Source organism: Nanorana parkeri, unplaced genomic scaffold (genome assembly GCF_000935625.1).
Source record: "Nanorana parkeri isolate BGI_ZX_2015 unplaced genomic scaffold, ASM93562v1 scaffold22, whole genome shotgun sequence".
NCBI classification, from domain to species: domain Eukaryota; kingdom Metazoa; phylum Chordata; class Amphibia; order Anura; family Dicroglossidae; genus Nanorana; species Nanorana parkeri.
The window spans coordinates 2,515,978-2,542,275 of NW_017306290.1; the positions used below are offsets into that span (position 1 = coordinate 2,515,978).

At 44.0% G+C, this 26,298-nt stretch overlaps 1 protein-coding gene across 4 annotated transcripts in view; it reads left to right on the forward strand.

Annotated features, from left to right (window-relative positions):
- Window positions 1-880: 880 nt before the first annotated feature.
- The window catches only part of GOPC (golgi associated PDZ and coiled-coil motif containing), a 31,362-nt gene continuing 5,944 nt past the window's right edge, over window positions 881-26,298 (forward strand). The window contains exons 1-6 of one of the 4 annotated variants that reach the window (XM_018563562.1): window positions 881-1,237; window positions 11,003-11,167; window positions 14,505-14,528; window positions 18,491-18,666; window positions 20,508-20,673; window positions 24,342-24,440. In XM_018563562.1, the coding sequence (XP_018419064.1) occupies window positions 983-1,237; window positions 11,003-11,167; window positions 14,505-14,528; window positions 18,491-18,666; window positions 20,508-20,673; window positions 24,342-24,440 (885 nt within the window). In that variant the 5' untranslated portion in view covers window positions 881-982. The remainder of the gene's footprint in view (window positions 1,238-11,002; window positions 11,168-14,504; window positions 14,529-18,490; window positions 18,667-20,507; window positions 20,674-24,341; window positions 24,441-26,298) is intronic. The other 3 variants (XM_018563569.1, XM_018563577.1, XM_018563585.1) reach the window with 3 other exon arrangements.

The window sequence follows — 26,298 nt, forward strand, 5'->3', positions numbered from 1 at the left end:
CCCTTTCGCTGCCTAAAGTCCTATTAAAACTACCTATCCAGCTAAAACTAACCTGTCCACAGGGTGACAACTCTACAGTGATTTCACTGCAGAATGAACAGTGTTGTCACCCTATTCAGGGAAATTAAAAATGGAAGGAACGACTAGCAGGATCAACAAGTAATAAAGTACAGCTGTCACCAAGTCAGAAATAGAAGGGAAATCTTCCAGTTGGGGCGCCGTCTAATAATTTACCCTCATTTTGGACATATTTTCTTCTACTTCCTTCTGTGCCTTCCAGGGAAATCTAACTTCCTGACACCGTCAAAAAACAGGAGTTCTCTTCTCAATGCAAAACTAAAAAAAGACTTTGATTTTAAGATACACATTAACAGGAAGAAACATAAAGATATCATGTAATAGCAAATAAAACGCTCAGGTATTAGGAAGCTACAGAAATAGCAAAGCGATCACACTGGATGGACGTGCCAGACCTCGCGATACTAACAAAACGATCACTCGGTAATCGCTTGCCTTGGTCTTTACGCTGTCAGTTGTGGCAGACAAAAATAATGATTACCTATATACAAACGTAAGTGGCAAAAACCTTTCTCAAGAATGGAATGAATGAAGAGATACCCAGCAGCGACTGATAAAAGGTTCGTGACACGGCACTCCGATTACTTCAGGGACTATCATAAGAAATAAATATTATGAGAAATAAGAGCATTGGAGTCAAGTACTGGGTCTAGACAAGAGAAAACAAATCGTCCTCGCCCAGGTAACCACTTTAGCCAATCACAAATCAGGGTAGGAGCACCCGGTTGTAGCCTAACCAATCAGGCTGCGTCGCACGCTTACAGCTCTTGGCTTGCTTTCGTCTCCCACACACAATGGGCCAATCGGTAAGCGCTGTGTAAAGGGAATAGCCAATCAGCCGGCAGGTAGCCCTGACGCCTGGTGCAAGTGACGCTCTCCATCTTCCCTTCTCTGCTGCGCCGTCATGTCGGCAGTACCGTGCTCGGGCGCTTCGTCCGCCGGGCCAGTGCCCGGGATGTCCATGTTCCGCTGGATGGAAGTCCTGGAGAAGGAGTTTGACAAGGCCTTCGTGGATGTGGATCTGTTGCTGGGAGAGATAGACCCTGACCAGGCCGACATCACCTATGAGGGCCGCCAGAAGATGACCAGTCTGAGTTCATGCTTCGCTCAGCTGTGTCATAAAGCGCAGACCGTAAGCCAGATCAACCACAAACTAGAGGTGAGTGTGGAGGGCTTTGGCCTAGGATCGGTGACTCCTGTGTCCCTGTGCTTGTATTCAGTAATCCCACCGGCACAGACTGGTAATAAGTCCCTGGTTGTTTGTCTGTGACAGTGGTGGCCAGTTTCCTGACATCATCGAATAAAATATTTAGGGGGGAATGTATCAAAACTGCAGCAGTTGCCCAGGGCAACCAATCAGTTTCTCTCCAGTTATGTTTTGAAAATGAAAGTGAGACGCTGATTGGTTGCTGTGCACAACTACTCCAGATTCTTCTGCCCCAGTTTGGATACATCCCCCCCATAATATTTAGTGAATATCGTGCTACAAAAAGCTGTCAGAGACTGCAGACACATGACAGGAAATGGTCAGAGACTGTGAACACGTGACAGGAGAAGGTCAGAGATAGTGATGAGTCTGAGACTGGTGGGAAACTTGCCAGAGTTCACCCAGGCCCGCTCAGAACTGTGCCTGCCACCCCTTTCTCCTGGCTCAATCAGTTGCAGAGAGGTGCATTCCTTTTCCTGCAGCTTTACGTCACAAAGGGGTGGGGAGTGCCCCCTCGCTGCAATTGCTGCCACTGATTGGGCTTGGTGGGTGGGGCAGTCACAGTTTTGAGTGGGCTTGGGTGAACTGGGTTTGCACCATGCCCAGGCTCATCACTGCTCAGAGACTGCAGATATAAGACAGGAAATGGTCAGAGACTGCGAGCAGGGCATGGTAGGGGACTATCCCCTGCTTGCAGGGGACTTCGGTGAACTGGGTTTGCACCAAGCTCAGGCTCAGCACTACTCAGAGACTGCAGTTATGCAGTCCCTGACCATCCCATGACTGGACTGCGGGCAGGGGACGGGAGAGAGTCGGAGACTGCAAACATGTGACAGGAAATGGTCAGAGATTGCAGACATGGTATAGAAGCAGTTGGAGACGCATCTCAGGAGACTGTCAAAGACTGGAGACACATTATATGAGATTGGCAGAGATTACAGCCCCTTTACAAATGCACACTTCCACATTTGTGCTTCTTGCAGACCACTTAAAAATGTCCCACATTTTATATTTGCCTCAGCTAGATCCATTCTAAGGGCCGGTGCAGACCTGAACGATCTGGGACGTGCGTCCCAGGATCCCACGGTCATGCACAATTACAGACAGCAATTGCCGCGTGGCCCCATTGATTTCAATGGGGTACATCCACGCGACAGTCGCAGAAAAAAAAAAAACGCGTGATCGGCCCGGCGTGACTGGGGTGCCATTAGAAAATAATGGCACCCACAGCGCAATCGTCAGTGATTGGTGACTTTGCAGTATCGTGCACGATTGCCGCACGGTCATGGATTGCCCAGGTGTGCACCGGCACTAAGTCCTGGTTCACACCTAGGCATTTTATCACACCATAATGCGCAAAACCCTTGCAAGTCAATGGCGACAGTTTACGCCTTAGCTTTGTGTCGCATGTGCGATATGGCCTGACGCGCAAAAAGATGCAGGAGCTATATTCAGGCCGGTGCCGTGCGGTTTTGGTCCCATAGACACCCCTATGCATTGAGAACCATGCGTTTTTCTTGAGGTTTTTAACAGCAAAACTGCGCACAATAAAACCCCAGTGACAAACGCATGAAAACAGCTCAACAACCGCAATGGCCTAGGTGTGAAGCAGGCATCGAAGATCACAGGGTAAAAAAACGTAATGAGGAAAGGGACGGACAGCACGGAAAAAGTAAGATGGTATCTAAAAAAAAAAAAAACCATTCACCTACTAGAAGCCAGTCTAATGAAAATGTTACCCAGGTTCTCAGGCTATTGACTGCAGGGGGCCCCAAGGGCCACATAATAAAGCTGGCCATACTCTTATAGATTTCTATCCTTCAACCTGCTGACTGAACAAAAGAAATGCTAACATCTCTCCATCCCATCGCCTGTGGGACATTATATTCTGAGAGCCAGTGCCCACTGCTGTCAGACTACCTGAACAGTGACAGCAGTGGCCAAAAGTCTTCCATCCGCCTCCTTTTGATAAAAGCCAATTGAGTAATCGTTTTTTGTCGAGCCAGCAGGGCCGCCCACTGTGTTTCGGATAATTACTGTGAATTGGCTGAAATGTTAACAGTGTATGGTCAGCCCAGAGATATAATGTTTGCTGCATTGCGACGCTTGGTATACTTTTCCTACAAGCAGGCATTTATATGGGACCAGGGTGGTGGTAGTGGGAGAAGGGGCAGAATGTTTGATGGTCAGATGGTGTGCTACCATGTTCTGTTTATGGCCAGCTTTCAGTAAACTCTTTTAATATTCATACACTCCACTTTGATCTGCTGAACCTATAACAAACACACCTGCCTTTGTGCTTCGGACTGTTCACTGATTGTGTAAATAAGGACTCATTCTCCCTGGTGTCCTTTCCTTCAGCTTTTCTGTAGGCGTCTAATACGCAGATGTGTATAAAGGTAATAGTGGTGATGACAACAGACATCCAGGTTGGTTGACATTTCCTCATGTAAATTAGAACATATACAAAGAATAAAGGCCTCATTCATACAATTGCTTTGTGGTAACAAACAAAACAGTGTGGTGTGTTGCGTTGCCGTTCAGTACCGCACCAGGCTAGGCAGTGCAGCCCAACAGTGACTGTTCATTTGCGCTAGCCAGCGTATCCCCAAACATGAATGTCAGTCCACCTTCAAATGTCTTTGGTCGGTTTAAAGTTGCCACCCTCCATAACTCCTAGGGATAAGAAAAATAAATGGGCTTTAAAGCCTTCATTTCACCTGCCCAGAATCAGAAAAATTAGCCCCAAACCATCAACTTGAGAGGAGAGTCCACAATCTTTTATTGTTGAAAACGTTCTGATAACATGTAGACAAAACAAAAGCTAACATGAAGGGGCATTTTGTGGCCTTTAAAACATCAAGGCTTAAAGGCTACTTTACTTTCTGACCATGTTTCATGTTAGACCCATATTTACGGTGCGCCATGAAGCCTGGTCAGATTGCAACTCCGACCACCTGAACCCCCCCCTGAATCACAGGGTTCTCCCCGCAGGCTTGTTTACAGATTAAAATTTAGCTTGGCTCCTGCCACAGAGCCATGTCATCTAGGGGTGTACCGATACCGTTTTTTTGGTATTGAGTACCAATATTTTTCTTTCAGTACTTGGCTATACTGAATTCCAATACTAGAAGTCCCATTGAGATAGCCAGGCGGCGTGTAATGACTCGCCACCTGGCTTCCTGATTAGCCGGCTCTATGCTCCCTTTTCACCTGGTGACGAGAAAGCATGGAGACGGCTTTCTGGCTAATCAGGAAGTCGGGGGCCAGGTAAGAACTCACCGCCTGGCTCCCTGATTGGCCGGGAAGCCGGCTCCATGCTCCCTCGTCACCTGGTGACGAGGGAGCATGGAGCCGGCAGCTAAATTTTAATCTGTAAACAAGCCTGTGACTCAGCTGGGAACATGGAAGAGAGCATGGAGCCGGCTTCCTGGCCAATCAGGAAGCCAGGCGGCGCATAATGACTCGTCGCCCGGTTTTCTGATAACAGAGATTCCCGTATCGGGAGCATTTGGGCGAGTACGAGTCCTCGGCTAAATACTCTGTATCAGCACTGATACTAGTATCAGTATATCCCTATTGTCATCTATTCACATATCGTTTGACAGGATCTATGGATAGAGGAAATAATAGTCCAATCAGCTGCCACATCAGAAAGGCTTGTCGTTCTCAATGCAATACATCGTCACCCCACTTGTAGTTCATTGACACTTCTTCCAGACATTATTACTGAATGACCATACCTCAGTATGGACATGGATGAGAGGAAAAGTCTGCTGAAGCTAGAGCATTGCACCTGCGATCTGCTCCTGTGCAAAAAAAAAAATAAATGCACATTTTTGTTCTTTTATGCATAAGTGTGCATTTATTTACTTTTTCCAAATGTGGTATTTCCTTTTAAACAAAAATAGTTTGGTTTCTTGTTGGACTCCTATCGTCAGGCTTCTGAGAGGTCTTTTCATTTCTTAAAACAGCCCTCGGTCTCTGAACTCTTCCCCGGGACTTGTAATTCTTAAAGTATAGAGGACTTGTAGACATGTATTTTCTTATGTTAAAAAATGTATTCCTGAGGATAGAAGTGTTGTCTATGGCTTTCCTATGGCCTATTTGAGTTGAATTGGTGATGATGGATACATAGTTACATATAGTTACATAGTTAGTCAGGTTGAAAAAAGACACAAGTCTATCGAGTTCAACCTATAGAGATACGGAGAGAAGAAAAAAAAAAAAAAGAAGAAAAGCCTAAACAGAACGCTATGCCCACAGTTACCCAATGTTGATCCAGAGGATACAGTATATAAATATCCAGTTTCTCTGTGTACTGCACATATATTTTTACATTCAGTGTGAAGTCTTGGGTACATATAGCAGGCGCACTGTTCACACTGATTTTAATGAGTGCTTTTTATGTTATTTGACAGTCCGCATCAATGAAGAAGATGGATTGTTGATAGGAGTTATAGGTGTGCTGTTGACGTTTTCTATACATCTCTATCTAGTATCTCAGTTGGGGAAGTAGATGGTAACTTTAGATTATGCCTGAGCTAAGATGGTGCCTGACTTTTGGAGAGAAGAGGAGATTGGGGCATTGTCAGGAGGTGTACTTTGTGAGAGGTAATAAAATTAGTGTTCCCCTATTCCTTGCTTGTGCTTAAAGCGATATTACAGAGGAACTTTACCCATATCTTCAAAATAACAACAAGCACACCCTTAGAACTGTTCAGTAATGACAAACACATACTTCTAGATAATTGCTGGCTTTTATTCTTTGCATACCTTATTTTTTTCCTTTTCTTCCCCGGTCTTCTGACAGTGACCATTTTAACTAAGGACAGGTTACTAGCTCTTCTTTTACTTCCTGGAACTTTGGCACATGTGACTAGGACACGTGACCATGCACATCATCTCGGGGGATGAAATGCCTTTTCCTGAGATTTCCCAGCAATGCTCTGCTGATGTAACCTTCCTATTTTCTCAGCTATTGCAAGTCTTGTCAGATGTGCTTGTTCTGCTTGCTCTCCCATTGTGCAGATCCTTCTTTATTTTTTTTTGCTGTGAACTCATTGATGATGAAGATTTCCGTTCAGAGGGTGGTGCCTTTCTCTCACTAGGTCTCTATTGTGTGCTCCCAGGCATGGGAACTACATCCCTGCATGATGACAGTGTCGGTGCCCCTACACACAGGCAGCCCAGCAAACAATTCTCAAAAAAGTCCGGCCTCTGCCTCCTCCTTCCCTGTAAATGACATTAGGGCAATGCATGATGGGACATGTAGTGCTGATTACTCTGGGCAGGTGTGTGCTTCCTGGCCGAAAGTTCTTCTAAGCTGCAAGAAGGCAAGGATGCGGCTGTGAAATTGTATGTGTGCGTGTATTAATACCATTACAGGAGAAGAATGTTTCATGGATTAGAACAGAGGGGGACAAATTAATATGGAATTCAGGAGCCAGTCTGTCCAATCCAGGAGCCAGCATGATTATTTTTTTTTAGGAATCGACTCCATGACAACAAGAGAAACCCTCAAAAAGGTAGGCACCAGCTGTCATTTTTAAAGCAGAACTCCGGGCAAATCCTAATCCTTGCAGTGGGGCTACCCCTGCAGTGCAAGGGTTAAGTGTTCGTTTTGTCTAGGGAGCTAAAATAACTAAGTTATTATCAGCCCACCCAGCCAGCTTTAAAACGGTCCCTTCTGCCTTTCTCGCCGTCTGTTCCAGTGGTCTGAGCTCCATTGAGTCCTCACTTCCTATGCACTGTATTGGACATGAGGACGCCGAGGGACATTCCTTTGCTGGAGCGGAGGAGGGGGTCACGCTGGAGAGAGCGGTGTAGGAGCCAGCCAGGATCGTGGTGTGGGTGAGTATAACTTTATTTTATTAGATTTGAGTTACCCAGAGTTCTGCTTTAAGAAGCATTAGCTACCTGGCTCCTGAGGTTAGTCTAGCCCTGGATTAGGTCTACATTCATCACCAGCAAGTAGATCATTTGTAAAAAAAACACACAAGGCACTAGAGTCCTCACAACTTACCTCTACTGCAGCATTGCGATGGCCTTGCGATGTCCACACTGGCCCTCCCCTGCCACTGTGGACATCTTAGCCCAGCCGTCTGCCTGATTTGGCATGTATATATAAATGCATCTGACTCTAGGTCTAAACCTTTGCTGACAGAAACATTGGTAAACTGCCAACCGGACTAAAAAGAAGACATTTACCTTTTAGATTTCTTCATGAGCACTCCAGGAAGTGAAGCTGGCCAGCCCATTTTGCCTCTTATTGCAAGTGATACTAGGTCTTGTGTGACGATGCGCGTGCTCGCGGGGGAATGTAAAAAAAACATATTTTTACATTAAATTTTTAATTTATTTAAAATGTAATTGCTATCACATAGGGGGTATACAAGCCCCCCCCCATGTGATAGCATATTGGCAGTGACAGATGCTCTTTAATGGAGAATTATGAGGCGAGCGATTTTTCACTCAGCCTCATAATCTGAGCCGACCTGTGACAATGACTGTCACAGGTTGGCTCAGTAAATCGGGAAGTGAGCGAACACATACCGTCGCTCGCTCATTTCTCGATCTATCCCTGCAGAGAGCCGTGACTGTCACTCACGGCTCCCTGCAGGGATTCCCCCCCCTTCCCCTGTCCGATCCTCCAGCGCTGACTGGCAAAACGGACAGGTGAGGGGGCGGGACAGCTGGCTCTGCCTCTAGATAGGCAGAGCCAGCTGTCACTCACGCAGCTGGGTGGATCCAGACAGCATTGTCTGGATCCGTTCCGGCTGCGGCGTCTCAGTATACCGCAAGCGGTATACTGAGCTTTGGGTGATGGGAGGACGCTAGTTTGTGTCCTCCCGTTATACCCTTAGGAGAACTATGGGGAAAAGCCCTAACCACATAGTTCTCCTTTTAAGGTTATGCTGGGGGTCCAAAAGACCCCCAGTGTCACCTTTCCACTTTAAATAAACTATTGAAGTGCAGATCGCACTTCAATAGCTTATTACTGGGCTTCAGGAGCGGAGCAATGACGGCTATGGGACCGGAAGTGAGGCAATATGCGTCGTTAACGGTCCCATAGAATGTAGAGGAAATCGGAGAACGGACGTTCACCAATCTCTTCCCCAGCTTCCCGCTGACACCAGATAAGCCAGTCCTGGGCCTCCTAGGAGGGGCAGCGGAGCCCAGGAAACACAGCAGGGGTGTTGGGGAGGTGGCAGTACCGGTTACCGGATTGGAGAAGCTATCTGGCGGAAGCTGAGCCGCCAGATCACTTCAATTGTAAAGCCGGCCGCCGGCTCTACAAAACTGAACAGAGTCCTTCCGGCTTTTGTCTGTTTAACCCCTTCAGACTTCATGACGGGATTATCCTGTCATGGGTCGTGAAGGGGTTAAGTTTATACTGTAGGTGTATAGGAGGTCACTATTATGTGTAATGTTAAGTTATTTTTACAATGTGCTTCATGAGACCTGCTGCTTTAAATGCCGGGCTTACTTCATGGTGCTGTGGCTGCCCACACTCTTCTAGTTTCAGCACTCAGCTCTAAACACAGTAGATGGGGGAATCTCCCCTACCAGTTATTGTATCCTGGTAGCCAGCACCCACAACTGTCACAGTACCTGAATGGTGACTGGTGCTGATTAGCTGTAGTCACTGTTCGCCCGACATTCTTGGACCTAGCTCCTTTGACAAAAGTTCATTAAAAAAACGGTGTTGGGAGGGCCACCCACAGCTGGAAATTCGAGCGGTGTATGGCCGGCTCTCATCTTTGTACAGATATGCCTGTAATTCCTGAGGAGTGAGAGTCCTGATCTCGCTGGACAGGTTTATCTGAGGGTTAATGGTTTACAATTGTTTGAACACACCTAGTAGATTGTACTCCTTTTATCTTGTGATCCTGCTCCTTGGGAAACTTAGAGTTGTTTTATTTAGGAATATTTTATTTCCTTCTTTGCCAAACATAAATGGATATTGATAACTGGGCCTGATACTTCAGTAGGTGATGGACAAAAAAATAAAGACCATAGTGTGTGTGTGTGTGTGTATACACTCCAGATTATTATGACCACCCCATCAGTACTTCGTTGGGCCACGAGATGACTTTGTTGGGCCGCCTCGTGACTCCACGAGATGTTGAAAGGCGAGGAATCTGACACTGCACTGTTGCCCTTCTGTTGTCTTGTACCAGTCTTGCCACTCTCCGTTCTGCCCTAACACTGATTAGTCGCTGACGGCCACAATTCGCACGTTCAGACCCAGATTTTCGGCTGACAGTCCAATCTTTAAACACTTTAACAATGAGCCCCTCTTGAACATTTAACAAATTCTGCTGTTTTGCTGATACTCGCTCCGAGCGCCAACAATCATCCCACGTTCAAAGGCTGTTAAATTGCGTTGTTTACCCGTATCTTCAGGAAAAAATCACTTCTACTGTCGTGGTAAACAACCTGCTTCCCTATTTATAATGGTCTGGCCCTCTAGCAACATCAGCGCCAAATTATAGCTAATGAGCCTACAAACGTCATGTATGTATGTATGTATGTATGTATGTATGTGTATATTCCATTTCTGGGGTATTTGGACAAATGCAATCCATGGAATGTACACTCACCATTTCATACTAGCAGTATACATCTCAGTCTGCTCATCAGTTGCCACTTGTGCATATAGTGGTTCCTTATTTCAGATTGAAGGTGAGAAAGTGGGGAAAGATCATTCTATTGTACTGATGGCATGCTCTACTAGAAAATAATACTGATACACTGCATTATGGACTTGTGAATTTATGATTCCCTTCCCCCTCCTCCTCCTCCTCCTCCTCCTCCTCCTCCTATTATTACAGAATGCCTTGTATTCTTTACAAAATATAATCCATTTTGTGATTGGAGTATAATGAGGAGGGGCGGGTGATGTGACCTGAGTGCTGTACAGCTCAGGTTCTATCTTTCTTCAGTGCCCGAAAGCTCAGCGTTTTTTGTAGGGAACGGCATGCTGCAAGGTACGATTTTCTATTTTCTATACTATAGAACACACACACATCAATTACAAGGCCCGTGGGCCAGAAATGGCCCACCAAAAGATTTTATTAGGCCCGCCAGTCCCGAGCTTTGTACCATGGCAAGCAGGGTTAATTTTGTGGGGGGTTTTTGTAGCCTGCACTCGGGCAGAAAAAACATGGCGCGGCAAATCAGCCAACCGCCTTCTAAGGAGCCCACACCTCCCACCTGGACCGCAGGTTTCTCCTCGCTCAACCGTTCTCCTCTCCTCTGGTCTCGGCAGCTTCATTAAGTCCTGCTGTTTGTATTCTGGACTGACTGTGAGGGCACCCCAAGTGTCAGCAGTCCCTGTCCATTATATGACAATCCCGGTGTCCTGTGTGTGAGGGCACTACAGGTGTCGGCAGTCCCTGTCCATTTATGTGACAATCCTGGTGTCCTGTGTGTGAGGGCACTACAGGTGTCGGCAGTCCCTGTCCATTTATGTGACAATCCTGGTGTCCTGTGTGTGAGGGCACTACAGGTGTCAGTAAAACTTAGTTTGACAGCACTATAAAATGTAATAGACTCTGGGAGATATTCGAAATAACCCTGACCATGCCAAATAACTGTGCATTTACACTTCATAGAAAGTTATTTAATGTGTATCTAGCAATAAAAAAAATATGGTTAAATAGACTATTTTGTGCTGCCATCCTTTTAATGTAATAATTTTTAATTTTGCAGGCTCAGGTTGTAGATCTGAAGTCAGAGCTGACAGAAAGTCAAGCAGAAAAGACCGTGTTGGAGAGGGAGGTTCACGATCAGTTGCTTCAGCTCCATGCTGTGCAGTTACAGCTGCATTCCAAGACAGGACAAAATGTGGACTCGGGGGCCATCAAAGCCAAACTGGTAAGATGTTATTTAGAGATCTGTCATACCCTTTGGATGAGTCGCTGTATTTAAACTGAATAAATGTCACCAGCACACCACCAGTATTGCAGTCCAAAGAGTTTGTTTATTGGAACGTCATGTCACCAAAACTAGCGCTTTTGGGGCCACGCAGGGTCCCCTTCATCAGGCTCCGCAATGACTTTGGACTGCAATACTGCTGGTGTGCTGGTGACATTTATTCATCTTGGTACTGTGTGGCGGCGCCACATCCGCAGGTCACTACAAGCAACCCCCCCCCATTCAACTTTGTGATTTTTCCTGTGAGGAGTGCGACCAATATATTTTTTTGTTTTGTTTGACACTGTATTTAAACTGACGCTAAACTCAGGAGTTAAACCTTAAAAATACATTTCAGGTGCTTTACCTATTAACAAAAATGTATCTTATTTGTGTATCACTCGGCTGTAGATCCTCAAATCATCTCTGAATTGGAGCTGACACTGTCCTTCCTCCTGGGAGGGTGGCTACTATTGCTCCCCATGGTCCCTGTGTGTGTTGTAAAGTAGCCACCACTTCAAGCTCATTCCCGTGATTGACTACAATCTCCCGATTAGTTTACCAATTTGTATTGAGATTGTAGTCCATCACTGGAGTGAGCTTGGAGCAGTGACTACTTTACCATACACGCAGGGACCATGGGTAACGAAAGTATCCACCCTCCAGAAGGAAGAACGGTGTCAGCACCAATTCAGAGATGATTTGAGGATCTACAGCCGAGTGATACACAAATAAGATACATTTTTGTTATTAGTTAAGGTACTTAAATGTATTTTTAAAGGAGAACTATAGGGTAAGTGTTTTTTCCCACAGTTCTCCTAATGGTCACAGGAGGACATAAACTAACGTCCTCCCGTGACCCAAAGCTTTACATTACTGTCGAGATCCACCCAGCTGCGTGATTGACAGCTGGCTCTGCCTACACCCCTGCCGTGTATCCTGGGCTCCGCTGCCCCTCCTAGAGGCCCAGGACTGGCTTGTCTGCTGTCAGCGCTCGCGGTATACTGAGACGCCGCAGCAGGAACGGATCCAGACAATGTTTTCTGGATCCACCCAGCTGCATGAGTGACAGCTGGCTCAGCCTATCTAGAGGCAGAGCCAGCTGTACCCCGCCCCGTCCGTTCCGCCAGTCAGTGCTGGAGGATCAGAGCGGGGGTTAATCCCTGCAGGGAGCCGTGAGTGTCAGTCGCGGCTCTCTGCAGGGACAGGATCGAGAAGTGAGTGAGCGACGGTATGTATTCGGTCACTTCCCGATCTATTGAGCCAACGTGTGACAGTCTCATTGTCACACGTCGGCTCGAACTATGAGGTTGAGTGAAAATCAGTCACCTCATAGTTCTCCTCCTTTAAGGTTTAACTCCTGAGTTTAGTGTCACAAAAAAACAAAAACCCCATGCCGTGTATCCTGGGCTCCGCTGCCCCTCCTAGAGGCCCAGGACTGGCTTGTCTGCTGTCAGCGCTCGCGGTATACTGAGACGCCGCAGCAGGAACGGATCCAGACAATGTTTTCTGGATCCACCCAGCTGCATGAGTGACAGCTGGCTCAGCCTATCTAGAGGCAGAGCCAGCTGTACCCCGCCCCGTCCGTTCCGCCAGTCAGTGCTGGAGGATCAGAGCGGGGGTTAATCCCTGCAGGGAGCCGTGAGTGTCAGTCGCGGCTCTCTGCAGGGACAGGATCGAGAAGTGAGTGAGCGACGGTATGTATTCGGTCACTTCCCGATCTATTGAGCCAACGTGTGACAGTCTCATTGTCACACGTCGGCTCGAACTATGAGGTTGAGTGAAAATCAGTCACCTCATAGTTCTCCTCCTTTAAGGTTTAACTCCTGAGTTTAGTGTCACAAAAAAACAAAAACTAATTTAAACGTCAGCTTGACCTACAATGATATTTAAACTTTACATGCTGGCAGCAGCATGATAAATCAGACTTGAGCTGTCTTTATATTTTCTAAGGATTACTTTGGCAGTCACGCTTCTTCCATTGTTATAAAGTCATGTAAAGCTGTCGCCTTGACCCAATTGTTTCTCCATAAAGTGTACCCAAAACCAAAGCTCTTTTTTAAAAAAAATGTATTTATTTTTATTTTGGATGGAATAGGAAATGGTTAAAACCCCTGGGGAGATTTCCCTTCACTCTCTGTCCTGTAAACACAGCAGGTTGTGAGTGGAAATTCTGACCCAATTACAAGTGTTCCCCTGTGTTAATTTTCTTGTGACAATGCCAACTTTTGATTTTCCTTCACTTGCATCCCAGTGACGATGGTCACCAGGACAAATAGAGAGGGTAAATCTACTAATACAGGTACAGACAGCAAAAAAACCTGACAGGTGTTCTGACCCCCCTCACTACTCAATCAAATCTTACAAAAAGGGGGTATAGATTCACTTTAATGTAGAATATAGTTCATTTCTTTTTTTGTTTTTGATGGAGTAGGATAATGCTAGGATCTTTTTTTGCTGTCTGTGTTCTTGCTGGGCAGGACTGAAAGTGAGGGAATATACTACATTTGGAGCCTTCAGGGAAATGAGTATAGAGGAGGAAATTCTTTTTTTTCTTTTCTTAGACAGATTTCATCTTCCTTTTTCCTGTTATGTCAACGAGACAGAAAGTGAAGGTAGTTCCCTCCCACATGGGATACAGGTGGCAAAAGAAAGACATTGTCAGGAGTTGTAACCATTCCCTACTTTCCAGGACTGAATAAAAACGTTTGGCCTTTAGCTATACTTAAATGACCATAAAAGAATGAATTCCTAACATGGCAACGTCTCTGTTGTAGTCTTCTAGGATATGATGGAGACACAAGCTGTTCTACAAGTTCTTGCCAGTCTCCAAGTGATAAAAGAAGCTAGCTTTAGTCAGTTGGTACCTACCCAAATCTAAAATATCAGTTTTGGCACGGTTGGTTTTAAGGTTCAATGCCAAATTATTTTGAATGAAGTATTTTACTAATATGATAACTCCGAACAGTTCTAAAGGTGAGCTAGTAAACTCTGTATTCTGTAACTTTGTGCCATGTTGTATCCTTGGGTTGAACTATGTAGCATTGTGACTAAATAGTGCTTTTATATACCTTTTTTCCGTATTCTTTGTTTATTCCTTTTTGCCTTTTAACATATTTTTTGTTTGAGCTTTCTTATGACAGTAAATGTTTTGTATTTGCTCTGTGTTACTAGGCTTATTTTAAACAGTACATTAGTTTTGTTGGACTGTTTCAGAGTTCTTTGTCTAATACCCCATCCTATTTCTCTAACAATATCTAGCCTAACCAGAAATATCTCTTTCTCCTCTTGCTTTAAGTCTGTCCCTACTCTGGAAGTCATGGTGAGTACGACACAGTTCTGTCACCATCTGTAGCACTAACTTGGTATCAGGCTTACAATGTTTTGTAGTACTTATGTTTACATAACAGTTTAAGTGTGCTAAATGCCTTGTGGCCATCCCTCGACAGCTATAACTAAAGGGGCTATGTTACGTTAAAGTCTAACTGTGGCAAAATAATGGACATTTACAAATATGTATTTGTATATTTAACAAGCAGTAAATTCTCTTTAAAACAAACCCTCACTGACCTCTGTAGCTGCAGACGTTGTGCAGCAATTACTCTTCAAATGTCCCAAGATATCCAGTGAAGTCATTCAAGTCTTGTCTGGGCACTCTGCTCTCTCCCCCCCCACCTGAACACCCCTTCTGTGTTTTACATTACAGATCAGAAGGCTGCCAGGCTGCCGCTGGTGGGAGGCAGGGACAGTGAGGCCTTGTTTAAAAGCTTGTTAGGAAAAGGTAAAAAGTTCAATGTTCATTTCCTGGCCACAGTTCCATTTAAAAAAAAGAAACCCCACAACTTTCAATACGGACTTAAAGGAGAACTATGGGGTTAGGGCTTTCCCCCATAGTTCTCCTTAGGGTACCGGGAGGACACAAACTAGCGTCCTCCCGTCACCCTAGGCTCAGTATACCGCAAGCTGTAGCTCGCCGTATACTGAGACGCCGAAGAGGATCCCGACAATTATTTCTGATCCGATCCGTGACTGACAGCTGGCTCTGCCTATCTAGAGGCAGACCAGCTGTACCCGTCCGTTCCGCCAGTCAGCGCTTATTTATTTAATAGTGACAGAATGAAATTGTGACAGAATCTCTTTAAAACTCACAATTGACTGCAGTGGTTTGATGTTACACTAATACAGGGCTGGAGAAATCCCAGGAGCCAGGTAGCCAATGCGCCTTAAAAATTCCAGCTGGTGCCTAACTTTTGAGGTTTTCTCTAATTGTCAATGGAGCTGGCTTCTAATAATAAATCCTGCTGGCTCCTGGATTGGATAATTCCATATTAATGTGTCCGCAACTGCACTAATAGAAGTTTTATTACATCTGGTTCTGTGCTGTTTATTTAACCTTCAGGACTTTAGTACTTGCATGTTGGATCAATGTATAATGTATATTGCCAATGCTATATTTAGGTCAGGGTTGCTAAAACAGTCAATTGACAGAGATCCAAGTCCGTTCTGTTATACTAAATTAGATTTCTATAATTAGATATTAATGTGCAGCAGGTTTTACAGGTCTACCATGTTTTATGTTGTGGTAAGATGATTGGTTTAATAGTTTGGATTAGATTACTGACATGTTTTCCTAGTGTATTTTAGCAGGAACCGGATTATGTTTGTTTAGTTTTTCATACAAATTGTTTTCATGTCATTCTAAGTCACAATTAATATTTTGGCACTTGGGTGTCATGGGAAACTGGTTTCAAATATTGTGCATTGTTAAACATTACAAAATGCCGGGGAATGTGACTAAGCAAAAAGTGAAAGGGATCTTTGTCATGGCTTTCTAACATTTAGATCCCTTGCAGATTAGTGTCATTTGAACAAAATTGGGTTTCTGTTTAATATTTTAAATAAAATTGTGAAGTTGATTCCCTTTTGTGGCTACATGACTACAAACATGGGGAAAGTGCAGACCCCATAATAAGCAGTTTCTGACACCAGTTCTATATGATTTAAAGTGTAGTTCTGCTTTTGCAGTCAAATTTGAGAAAACCCCACTATGAGTTTTTTTTCTTCACACAGCATACCACAAATATATTTTTTAAATTATTAAAATATATATATATTTATATTAAGCTGTTTCTTTGTTGAAGGACTTTGTGCAGATTGCAGGCTGCTCTGAGCAGTTAGAGAGTGAAACTATAGTGTCAGACTGAAGGTCACACTGACTCATTAACACACAATGGGGGAATTTTATCAAAACTGGAGCAGACATAATCTGGAGTAGCTGTGCATGGCAACCAATCGGCATCCACCTTTAATTTTTAAACCTTAACTGAAGAGAGAAGCTGATTGGTTGCCATAGGCACCTGCTCCAGATTCTTTTGCTCCAGTATTGATAAATTCCCCCCAATGTCTCGAAGGCTTTAACCTTTTGTTAGGACATACAGGGGGCAATTTATCAAAACTGGGGCGGACAGAATCTGGAGCAGTTGCCCAGAGAAACCAATCAGCTGCTCTCTTCACTTTGTTCAGTTAAAGGAGAACTATGGGGTTAAGTCTTTTCCCCATAGTTCTCCTTAGGGTAACGGGAGGACATAAACTAGCGTCCTCCCGTCACCCTAGGCTCAGTATACCGCGAGCTGTAGCTCGCGGTATACTGAGAGGCCGCAGTATACCGCAAGCAGCTGCTCGCGGTATACTGAGATGCTGAAACGGATCCCGACAATCGTGCCGGGATCCGCCCAGCTGCGTGACTGACAGCTGGCTCTGCCTATCTAGAGGCAGAGCCAGCTGTACCCGTCCATTCCACCAGTCAGCGCTGGAGGATCGGAGCGGGCAGGGAGGAATCCAGCCACTCCCCCTGTCATGGCAGAGAGCCGTGACAGGATCGAGAGGTGAGCGAACGCCGGTATGTGTTCTCTCACCTCCCGATCTACTGAGCCGACCTGTGACAGTCTCATTGTCACAGGTCGGCTAGAACTATGAGGTGAGTGAAAAGCACTCACCTCATAGTTCTCCTTTTAAGCTTTAAATATAAAAGAGAGAAGGTGATTGGTTGCTATGTGCAACTGCTCCAGTTTGATAAATTCCCCTCACAGTGTTCAAATCTAGTTCACAACTGATAATGAGATCTGCCAACAGAGTGCAGACAGGGTTATTTATGGTAAACCTAACTTCCCACAGCCCACTCCTTACACAGAGGGGAGGGGAGGTAGGATTTTTAAGCTTAAAGCAGAAGTTTTTTTTTTTCCCCTTTTTAATTTATACTATGTAAATGAGAACATATAACAAACCTAAAATAGGTTTTCTCTCAATTTGGCTGCACAAGTGGCACTACACCTTAAATTGTCATGGGGCATTTGGATGTTGTGATAAATGAGACTGAGGCTTTTTTTTGGTTGATGGAATGGATTTCTGCTTTTGTCTTCCATTGCAGTGTAGCAAAAAAAATGCGCAGAAGTAGTATTTCCAGTAAAATGTCCCCTGACTCAACATTGCATTATTTTTCTTTGAAGAAAACTGGAGGCGATCAAAGCCAACTTTCTTCCGAAAATGCTTGTTGAGTCATTGATGTAAAACGAGCAAGTAGATGAGAAAGTCAGAATATATATACTTTAACCACTTAAAGACCGGGGTGTTGACACTTGACACATTTTTCAGTATTCAATGCTGAGGTAATTTGACATTTTTTCAGTCATGCAACGCTGTACTGAAATGAATTGTATACCATTTTTTGGGGGGGGGCAGATGGAACTTTCTTTTGGTGGTATTTAATCATCACTTTTTTTTTTATAATGAAAAAAAAATATTACATTTTGATAAACTGTTTTTCCTACATTGTTAGGAAACATTTATTATCGTGTGCTGATCTCCGGTCAAAAAAGCTGCCGTGCTGTTCTCACGGCTGCATCGGGCACAGTGGAGCTCGGGAGCGGCAGAGAGGGCGCACACCAAGTGGCACCACATAAAAGCTAAAGAGCCGTCCGAATGCTTATATCTAAACAGCCATTGTTGGCTGTTTCAAATAATGGCAATTTCCCACTCATGCGCGCACACGTGCATAACAACGATTTAAAACGGTCACCCGCATTCAAGAAGCTCCTCTCTGGCCGTTCATATACAGCGGTCAGATAGAAAGCGGCCAATCTAAGTACTGAATCGCTGAATTGGTATAACAATCGTATAACTAGCATTTTCAGAGAGGTCAGCAGTGGCAGCCACCATACTTCTTGGGACAGATTCCCTTTTCCTTGTGGCTCATTGTAACACTCACTATTATGTATGCTAATGCAGGAAAAAGAACTGGAGGCCAACAAGAGGGAGAAGGTAAAGGAAGCACTGCTGGAAGCCGAAGTCAAATTGCTTAGAAAAGAAAATGAAGCCCTTCGCAGACATATTGCTGTTCTCCAGGCAGAGGTATATGGCGCAAGGCTGGCTGCTAAGTACTTGGATAAAGAACTGGCTGGAAGGTAAGACATTTGGTGGGGTTGAGTTGTGGTAATACTGTTGGTTACTGCTTTTAGTTTACCATGGTAAAAGAAAATACTGATGCATTTAAGCAGGAATGTGAGGGCACATCTCTGTTGCTGGACAAATTCAACTACAAAAAACTTTGTTTACATTAGGCCCAACTTTACATCTTATGTAAATGCAGGTAACCGCACTAGTATCTGGCTTCACAGCTTCCCGTGTCCCCTGCCTGCTCATTGGACAGTGAACCAGCATAGGTACCTTTTGTTCATTGAGTCATTGTCATGTTAGTTATCTATTGAATAGACAATTGAGGTAAAAGGCTGCATAGATTTAATAGTAAAAACATTTCTGTGAATTATTTTACCTGCCAAGTTTTTTTTCTACTTCTGTTTAACAGCCTCCTTGTTTTTTTTTTTTTTCATTATTTCTTCTAATACCAATCCAAAGTGAAAATCTAGCCTAAAACGAATAGAAAGGAACTATTTTATATTGTGTGCTTTGCACACCGCTTTCATTTTTGTGTATGTATATATTTTCAGCCTCTAGGGAGTTGATCTTTTCTGTATGTGTAGCAGATGGATCGCTGTAAGAAAGCTATTAAAAGGATATGCCATATTGGAAGTGAGCTGCATCTTGTGCTATTTACAATCTGAGCGGGCAGGGTTTTTGTGTGAGTTGTCAGTTAGGAAAAGTTGGGCAAAAACCACTGTGATGTTACTCCTATGCAGAAAAAACATCATATGTACTGAGAACTTATTAAATTGTGTTTTTTTTTTTTTTCTTTTTTCGCATCCATTGAAAGACACAGGAAGACTTTAACCTTGGTTATACTTCCACCTACAAGAGGATTGGACATTAGAGGGGGAAAAAAAACAAAAACTGTAGGGCAGCCCAAGATAACCCCTCCTACTACCAGCATGCCTCAGTTTTTTAATAGTGTCCTAAGAAGAGGGACATAGCCTTTGCAAATAAGGTAGAGTTTCACTCCCGGACCACTGCTCGGTTCATTACTTCCAACCTTCCTGTCTCACTGCACAGATTGGCAGATCTCCAGGGTCTTCTGGATCAGGGTACTATTACCCCAGTTGCTACGGCAGAACAGTTTCAGTGGTATTACTCCAAACTGTTCATTGTTCCCAAATGAGACATATTGGATCTTGAAGCTCTAAATGTCTTCCATATGGGATACCTCAGGTCTGTGATCGCCCCTTCCACCAGGCAGACTTCCTGTATCTCTTGACATCAAAGATGCTTACCTACATGTCCCCATCTTTCCAGCGTACCAGTGATTCCTATGCTTTGCTGTGGGTCTTTTGTACTTTCAGTTCATAGCTCTGCCACTCTGCCAGAAGCCATTGAGTGACACAGGTCCCAACACTCTGGTCAAACTATTACTGCTTGCCACAAAACTGAGGAATGCTGGTAGCAGCAGCAGTAGTTATCCTGGGCTTGCCTACAGTTTAGTGTCCCAACTGCCTGTATGTACCAGTATAACCGAAGGTCGACTTTAAGGCTCCATTCACACATGAGTGGTTTTCCGCACGTATTCGGTCATACGGAACCACGCTAAACATAAAAGACAATGCATTGCAATGTGCATTACTCAGACTATCGCAACGGCCACGCAGTACGAAACTGCGCATCACGCAAACATAGTCCAAGTGCAATTTTATGAGCGGATTCTGCACTCACTTAGTAGCAGGAAATAAATGTACAATTGAAGGTACATAGAGTCAAGTGTTGAGAACCACTTGAGTCCAACTGGTATTCTTAATTTACATGCTGTAAATGAATAATCATTATAATTAATACATTCGGTTTCTCTATCTACATTAAGAGTCCAGCAAATTCAGTTGCTTGGCCGGGATATGAAGGGTCCTGCACATGACAAGTTATGGAATCAGCTTGAGGCTGAAATTCACTTACACAGACATAAAACAGTTATCAGAGCCTGTCGAGGGCGAAATGATTTGAAGCGACCTCTGCCAGTTCCTCCAGGACATGTAAGTTTGCTTATTTTCTATGAAATATGCATGTTATATTTATTGTATATTGTCCTTTTGTTTAAAAAAAGGACATATCTTTTGTAATAATTTCATGAGGTTTACTATAGGTTTTAAAGCTGACTTGTTATCTATACACAACAGGGCACTAAACCAATATCTTAGAGGATGCAGCATATAACATAACATACAAATGGAGTTCAGATAGAGTAGTCAGTGCTGCAAGCATTCTATTTATTTACTTTGCTTGCAGATACGCTAATCTGTGTGGATTACTTCATTCAATATGTATTTTTTTTTTTTTAGTATAACAGACGCACTTAAAAAAATGTTTGAATAATTACGCAGAGTAAACATTTAAATGCGGTTTTCTCTTGTGCAGACATTCGTTTTCCAATTTTTATCTTCCCTATTTTACCATGTTTGTGTGTGACCTGCATTGAGCCAAAGATGGATGGGGTGGGAATTGTCCTGGGCCATTATTTCCAGTAATCTTCTTACCCAGAAGAGCTAATGCTTTTGTTTCAAAACATTACATCCAAAAGTAAAAACCACTTGCAGTCCTCCTGCAGTCAAAAAGAGTCTCAGACCAGATGAGATCTGTGTGGATGCTGTATTGAGGTATCGATGGCTGCCAAGCAGCTATCATTCCGCGGTACAAGATGAACAATTGCAGCCTTTTTCTCATGAAAGGTGTCTTTTAAGAGAATATGTGCATAGCCCATAATGAGCTATGCACAAAACAGTTTTACATTCAATGTAAGCCCTCAGCGGGTTAAAATGATCTGTGCTTCACCCCTTGTTGCTGCATTTGCTTACTATAGTAGAGAAAAATTAAGAGTAATTTTAGGTATGGGGAGCATGTGACTCACTTTTTGTCCTCCCAAGTGATGGTGCTAGTGCTTGGTGATTGGCCACTAAGACACCCCACACTGCGGAAAGGGAGTATTTAGCCCTGTAGAAGCTGCAAATCACAAGTTAAAGCTTACAGAGGGCTAGCTGTCTTCAATTCCAGTGGCCGAATAAAGCGCTGGAAGAGCAAGGGGAAGTATGAACAGCTGGTGGGGCAAATCAGTCTGGAACTAACGTGGGGATGTTGAGCGGCACAGTTTTACCAGTTGACAACAGATGTGGAAAATAAACATGATGGTAATGTGACTGCAAGTTAAGATTATTAAAAGAGTATTTATAAATGCTTTTTTTTTTTTTTAAATGCAATGATCAGAGCCCGGAGTTTTTGTTTTCTGTCTGGAGTTCTGCTTTAGTTTAAAGCATTCCTATGCTTTTGCACAAAGCAGCAGGTTTACTGTAAAACCCCCTCCCCTCCCCCAGCTGTATATAGGAACCTTTTAGTTTTCTCCCCTACTACTCCATTTGGCACAGGGAGCCAAAGGAAATGCCTGGTACTTCAGGTAAAGGAGTAGCAAGTGACTCACTTGTGCTGAGGCAATGTTCATTGTCAAAGGGAGCTCATAGCCTTGTGTGAGCTATGACTCAGATGACTTGTAGCTTACATAAGGCTTTGCTTTTGTTCTTGGTAGCAGAACGTGGCAGCAAGGGACCAGTAGGGTCGCTTACCTGTCAGTGATGATGCAATTCTCATGCATGCAAAGTAGAGTTGCACTACCCTGGCACTAGGCTTGACTGTTCAATATTTTTCAGCTGCTGTGAGTGTACACTACACTGAGCTGCAGACAGTGCGAGGGATACTTTTTTTTTAGTAAAAAAAAACATTTTTTGGAAAAGGAGACCTACAAAAAGAACACTAGTTAATTTCAGAGCTGCTAAGCAGAAAGCAAAGCTCTGCATATGTTAAGAGCAACAATTGCTGCCTCCATTGTACATATATTCAAATTATTCTTATTAATTAGGGCTGGTGCTGATTACAGTTTTCGTGTTCGATTAATCACATTTTTTTTTAATCAATTTCGATTGATTATAATACACATACAGATCCAACTACTTTTGGTTGCCTTCTGCATAGCGGTTGTATAGGTTAGACTGGGGCTAATTAGTCCCCCTTGGCTCAAACAGTATCAGTACTATGAAAATGGCAAGTATCTCAACCCCAACAGCATGTCATCTCAACAGTCATTGTAATGTGAAAACACAGCAGGTTACTTGGAGTGGTGGTAAGATGTAACTCAATACACACAGGTTCCTTAGAGAGAGAAAGCCACTATAGCAGTCACTATCACATGTTATTTGGCTGATTAGCATTGAATGATCACAAGCAGGAAGCAGGCTGTCATTATAGCAATGCAGACATTTCTGCACACTGAGGGTACTTGCGCTCTGTCAGATCAGCCGGTACCAGGTCCTCCTAGCAGCAGTCCTGGTGGTTTGTGGTTGCGGTTGCAGGGGGGTTCGGGAGTTTGCAGGCGCTCACTCCACAATAGTGGAACGCCGTGCAAAACTCCCAGCCCCGTCTTATCGTGACGGCGGTGAGAGGAGGAGGAGCAGTTTAACGCTCCACAGCGTTCCACCCTGGAACGCAGCGGCGTCTAACTATGACGCGCCGGGGTTGCCTTCAGTCTGGGGAGGAACGCAGCGGGGCGAATCCTTACGCTGTGTCTTCTTTGTCAAGCCTGGGAAGCCGGCGGAGAGGTGAGTGTTTTCATGTTTGATCAAAAGAATTTTAATCAATCAAAATTTTTAACGATTAATCGAGAAATGAATCTTTAATTTCCGCAGCCCTATTATTAAAAAAATCAACATACACTCACCGGCCACTTTATTAGGTACACCTGTTCGATTGCTTGGTATCACATGGCAGCAACTCAATACATTTAGGCATCTAGACATGGTGAAGACTACTTGCTGAAGTTCAAACCGAGCATCAGAAAGGAGATTTAAGTGACTTTGAACGCGGCATGGTGGTTGGTGCCAGGCGGGCTGGTCTAAGTATTTCAAAAACTGTTGATCTACTGGGATTCTTATACACAACCATCTCTAGGGTTTACAGAGAAAATAGTGTGGACAAAAATGCCTTGTTGATGTCAGAGGTGGGAGGAGAATGGGCAGACTGGTTTGAGATGATAGAAAGGCAACAGTAACTCAAATAACGACTCGTTACAACCAAGGTATGCAGAATACCATCTCTGAACGCACAACACGTTGAACCTTGAAGCAGATGGGCTACAGCAGCAGAAGACCACTCTGGGTGCCACTCCTGTCAGCTAAGAACAGGAGACGGAGGCTACAATTTGCACAGGCTCACCATAATTGGACAATAGAAGATTGGAAAAATGTTGCCTGGTCTGATGAGTATCGATTTTCTGCTGCGAGTTGGGTCAGAATTTGGCATAAACAACATGAAAGCATGGATCCATCCTGCCTTGTATTAACGGTTCAGGCTGGTGGTGGTAGTGGTGGTGGTGTAATAGTGTGGGGGATATTTTTTTTGGCACACTTTGGGCCCGTGATGCTATTATGTCACTATGGACCAAAATCCCTGAGGAATGTTTCCAACACCATGTTAAATCTATACCACAAAGAATTAAGGCAGTTCTGAAGGCAAAAGGGGGGTTAAACCTGGTACTAGCAAGGTGTACCTAATAAGGTGGCCGGTGAGTGTACATCGATGAGACTTGTTACATACAGCTAATTACATGCAACTTTTGTTTCACATATTTGTGCAAGGTTATAGATGTTTCCTTTTGTACCAGCAGGACCCAGAATGCTTGAAGAAAAGTCAAGGAGTTGGGCCAATCAGAAAAGTAATTCTCGTTAAAGAAGATCATGAAGGACTCGGTATATCTATTACAGTGAGTAATATGGATCTTATATGTAGGCAAATGTTACACATTTAGAAGGTAATATAATGTATAGATCTGATAAAATCTTCATCGGGGCTGTCACTCCAACACATTCCTTTTGACGTGTTTTGCCTCCTAGCAGAACTTAATTTTAGATACACTTCAGCTCATCTAGGAGGTAACAGATCCCAAAGGTACCTGCACCTGTGACTGGAGGTAGGGGCTAATGTGGGCAATTAAAAGAACTGATTTTTTTGTTACTTGCAGCCATTTAAATGTAATCGCTTCAGGACCACAATACTTGTATAAACGGCGCTGTCCTGAAGTGGTTATACGAAGATCACGGCTGCTGCAGGTACCATTTTTTTTTATCCAGCTGGCGATTGCTGTCACATACAAGGGTTTGGGTGGTTATAGACTCGCCTGATCACTTTTATGTAGCTCGTGTGTGTGTCCGCCGCAGCACGGCAGGTGTGTGCACCTCGATCGGAGGGAGATCAGCATCCTTCCCGGGGCTGATCTCCCCTCTGATCACTGAAAGCAGATGCAGCGTTCTGTCATCTCTCTGGCTGCAGTGGCCAGAGAAGAAGCTGATATGTGTGTGTGTATCACATATATAGAAAGTAAAACACACATTTTTTCTTTAGAAGTCTTGGACCCCATGTACACTCTCATACAAACACAAACCCATGTCAGCGAGCAATAATTCTTGGGCCATCAATCACTGTCAGCTCTAAACTGATAAAGTGTCGCCTATGGGCAATTTTGACTACACGTCGTTTTTTGCCATTTCACATGTGCTTGCAATTTTAAGGCTTAACATGTTTGGCAAATACCACGGTACATAAAAATTGCAACTAGCATTCTTTTTATTGTACAGGGCCAGGGACGTCCCGAGGCTGGGTGACACCCGGAGCAGAGACCGGGTGACACCCTGCCGTGACGTCATCGCGCGGTCGTCTTATTGACGCCTGCCAGTGGCCATCTTAGCGATGGACGCCAGAAGAGATTGGAGGGGATGTTCACCCGGCAGGATGTGGTATGCCACTGGGTCTCCTCCTCTCTCCTGACACTGTCGGGCTCTCCAAAAAAAAATTAAGAAAAAATCAAATTGTTCCGCACAGGAAGTGATTAAAGAAATTATTTGGTTCCTAGACAGACCTCCACTTTTTTTTTTCTGCTTTCATTTGCTCTGGTTTTTGTATATCAGACGTGTTGGTTCGCTTATAGTAAAGTCAAAGCGCTGTGCACGGATCCTGGTGATTGAGTATTTATATGTATAAAATTACAAGGGGTGCTGCCCCACTTCAGCCGGGGGGAACTGTAAAACTGGAATACAAAAAGGACAGAAGGGTGCCCAACCTAGTGCAGATTATTTTTTATTTTAAAAGACACAAAGGTAAAAATGCAATGGTAGGTCATAAAACAGCTCGTATGGATGATTTAAAAGAAACAGCAGTTTCAGGACTGCAATCTGCCTGTGTGCCACTGTAGTGTGGCGGCTTGCAAGGTTTTTTTCATGGGAAAGACGCACTAAAAGCTCCCGATTTTCATGCACAGTGGTAAGATCTATCTTTTAAAGGTTGAACTCCAGACACACAGCTAGCTACACAGTAGAAATACACAAATGTGAACCGTCTTACCTTGTGATCTGGTATCTCTACCAGACAGCACTTCCCTGAGACCTCTCTGCAGCATATTGTGCTAGGACTCTAGTTCAGGCTGTGATTAGACATTGCAAGAGCAGCAGCACACCAAGAAGATTATCACTCTTGATGTGCAGGGGAACTTGGGAGCACAATTTAAAAAAAAAAAGAAAAATGCATGCATTTGCAAGTTGTGTGTAAAAAAAAAAAAAAAAAAAAAA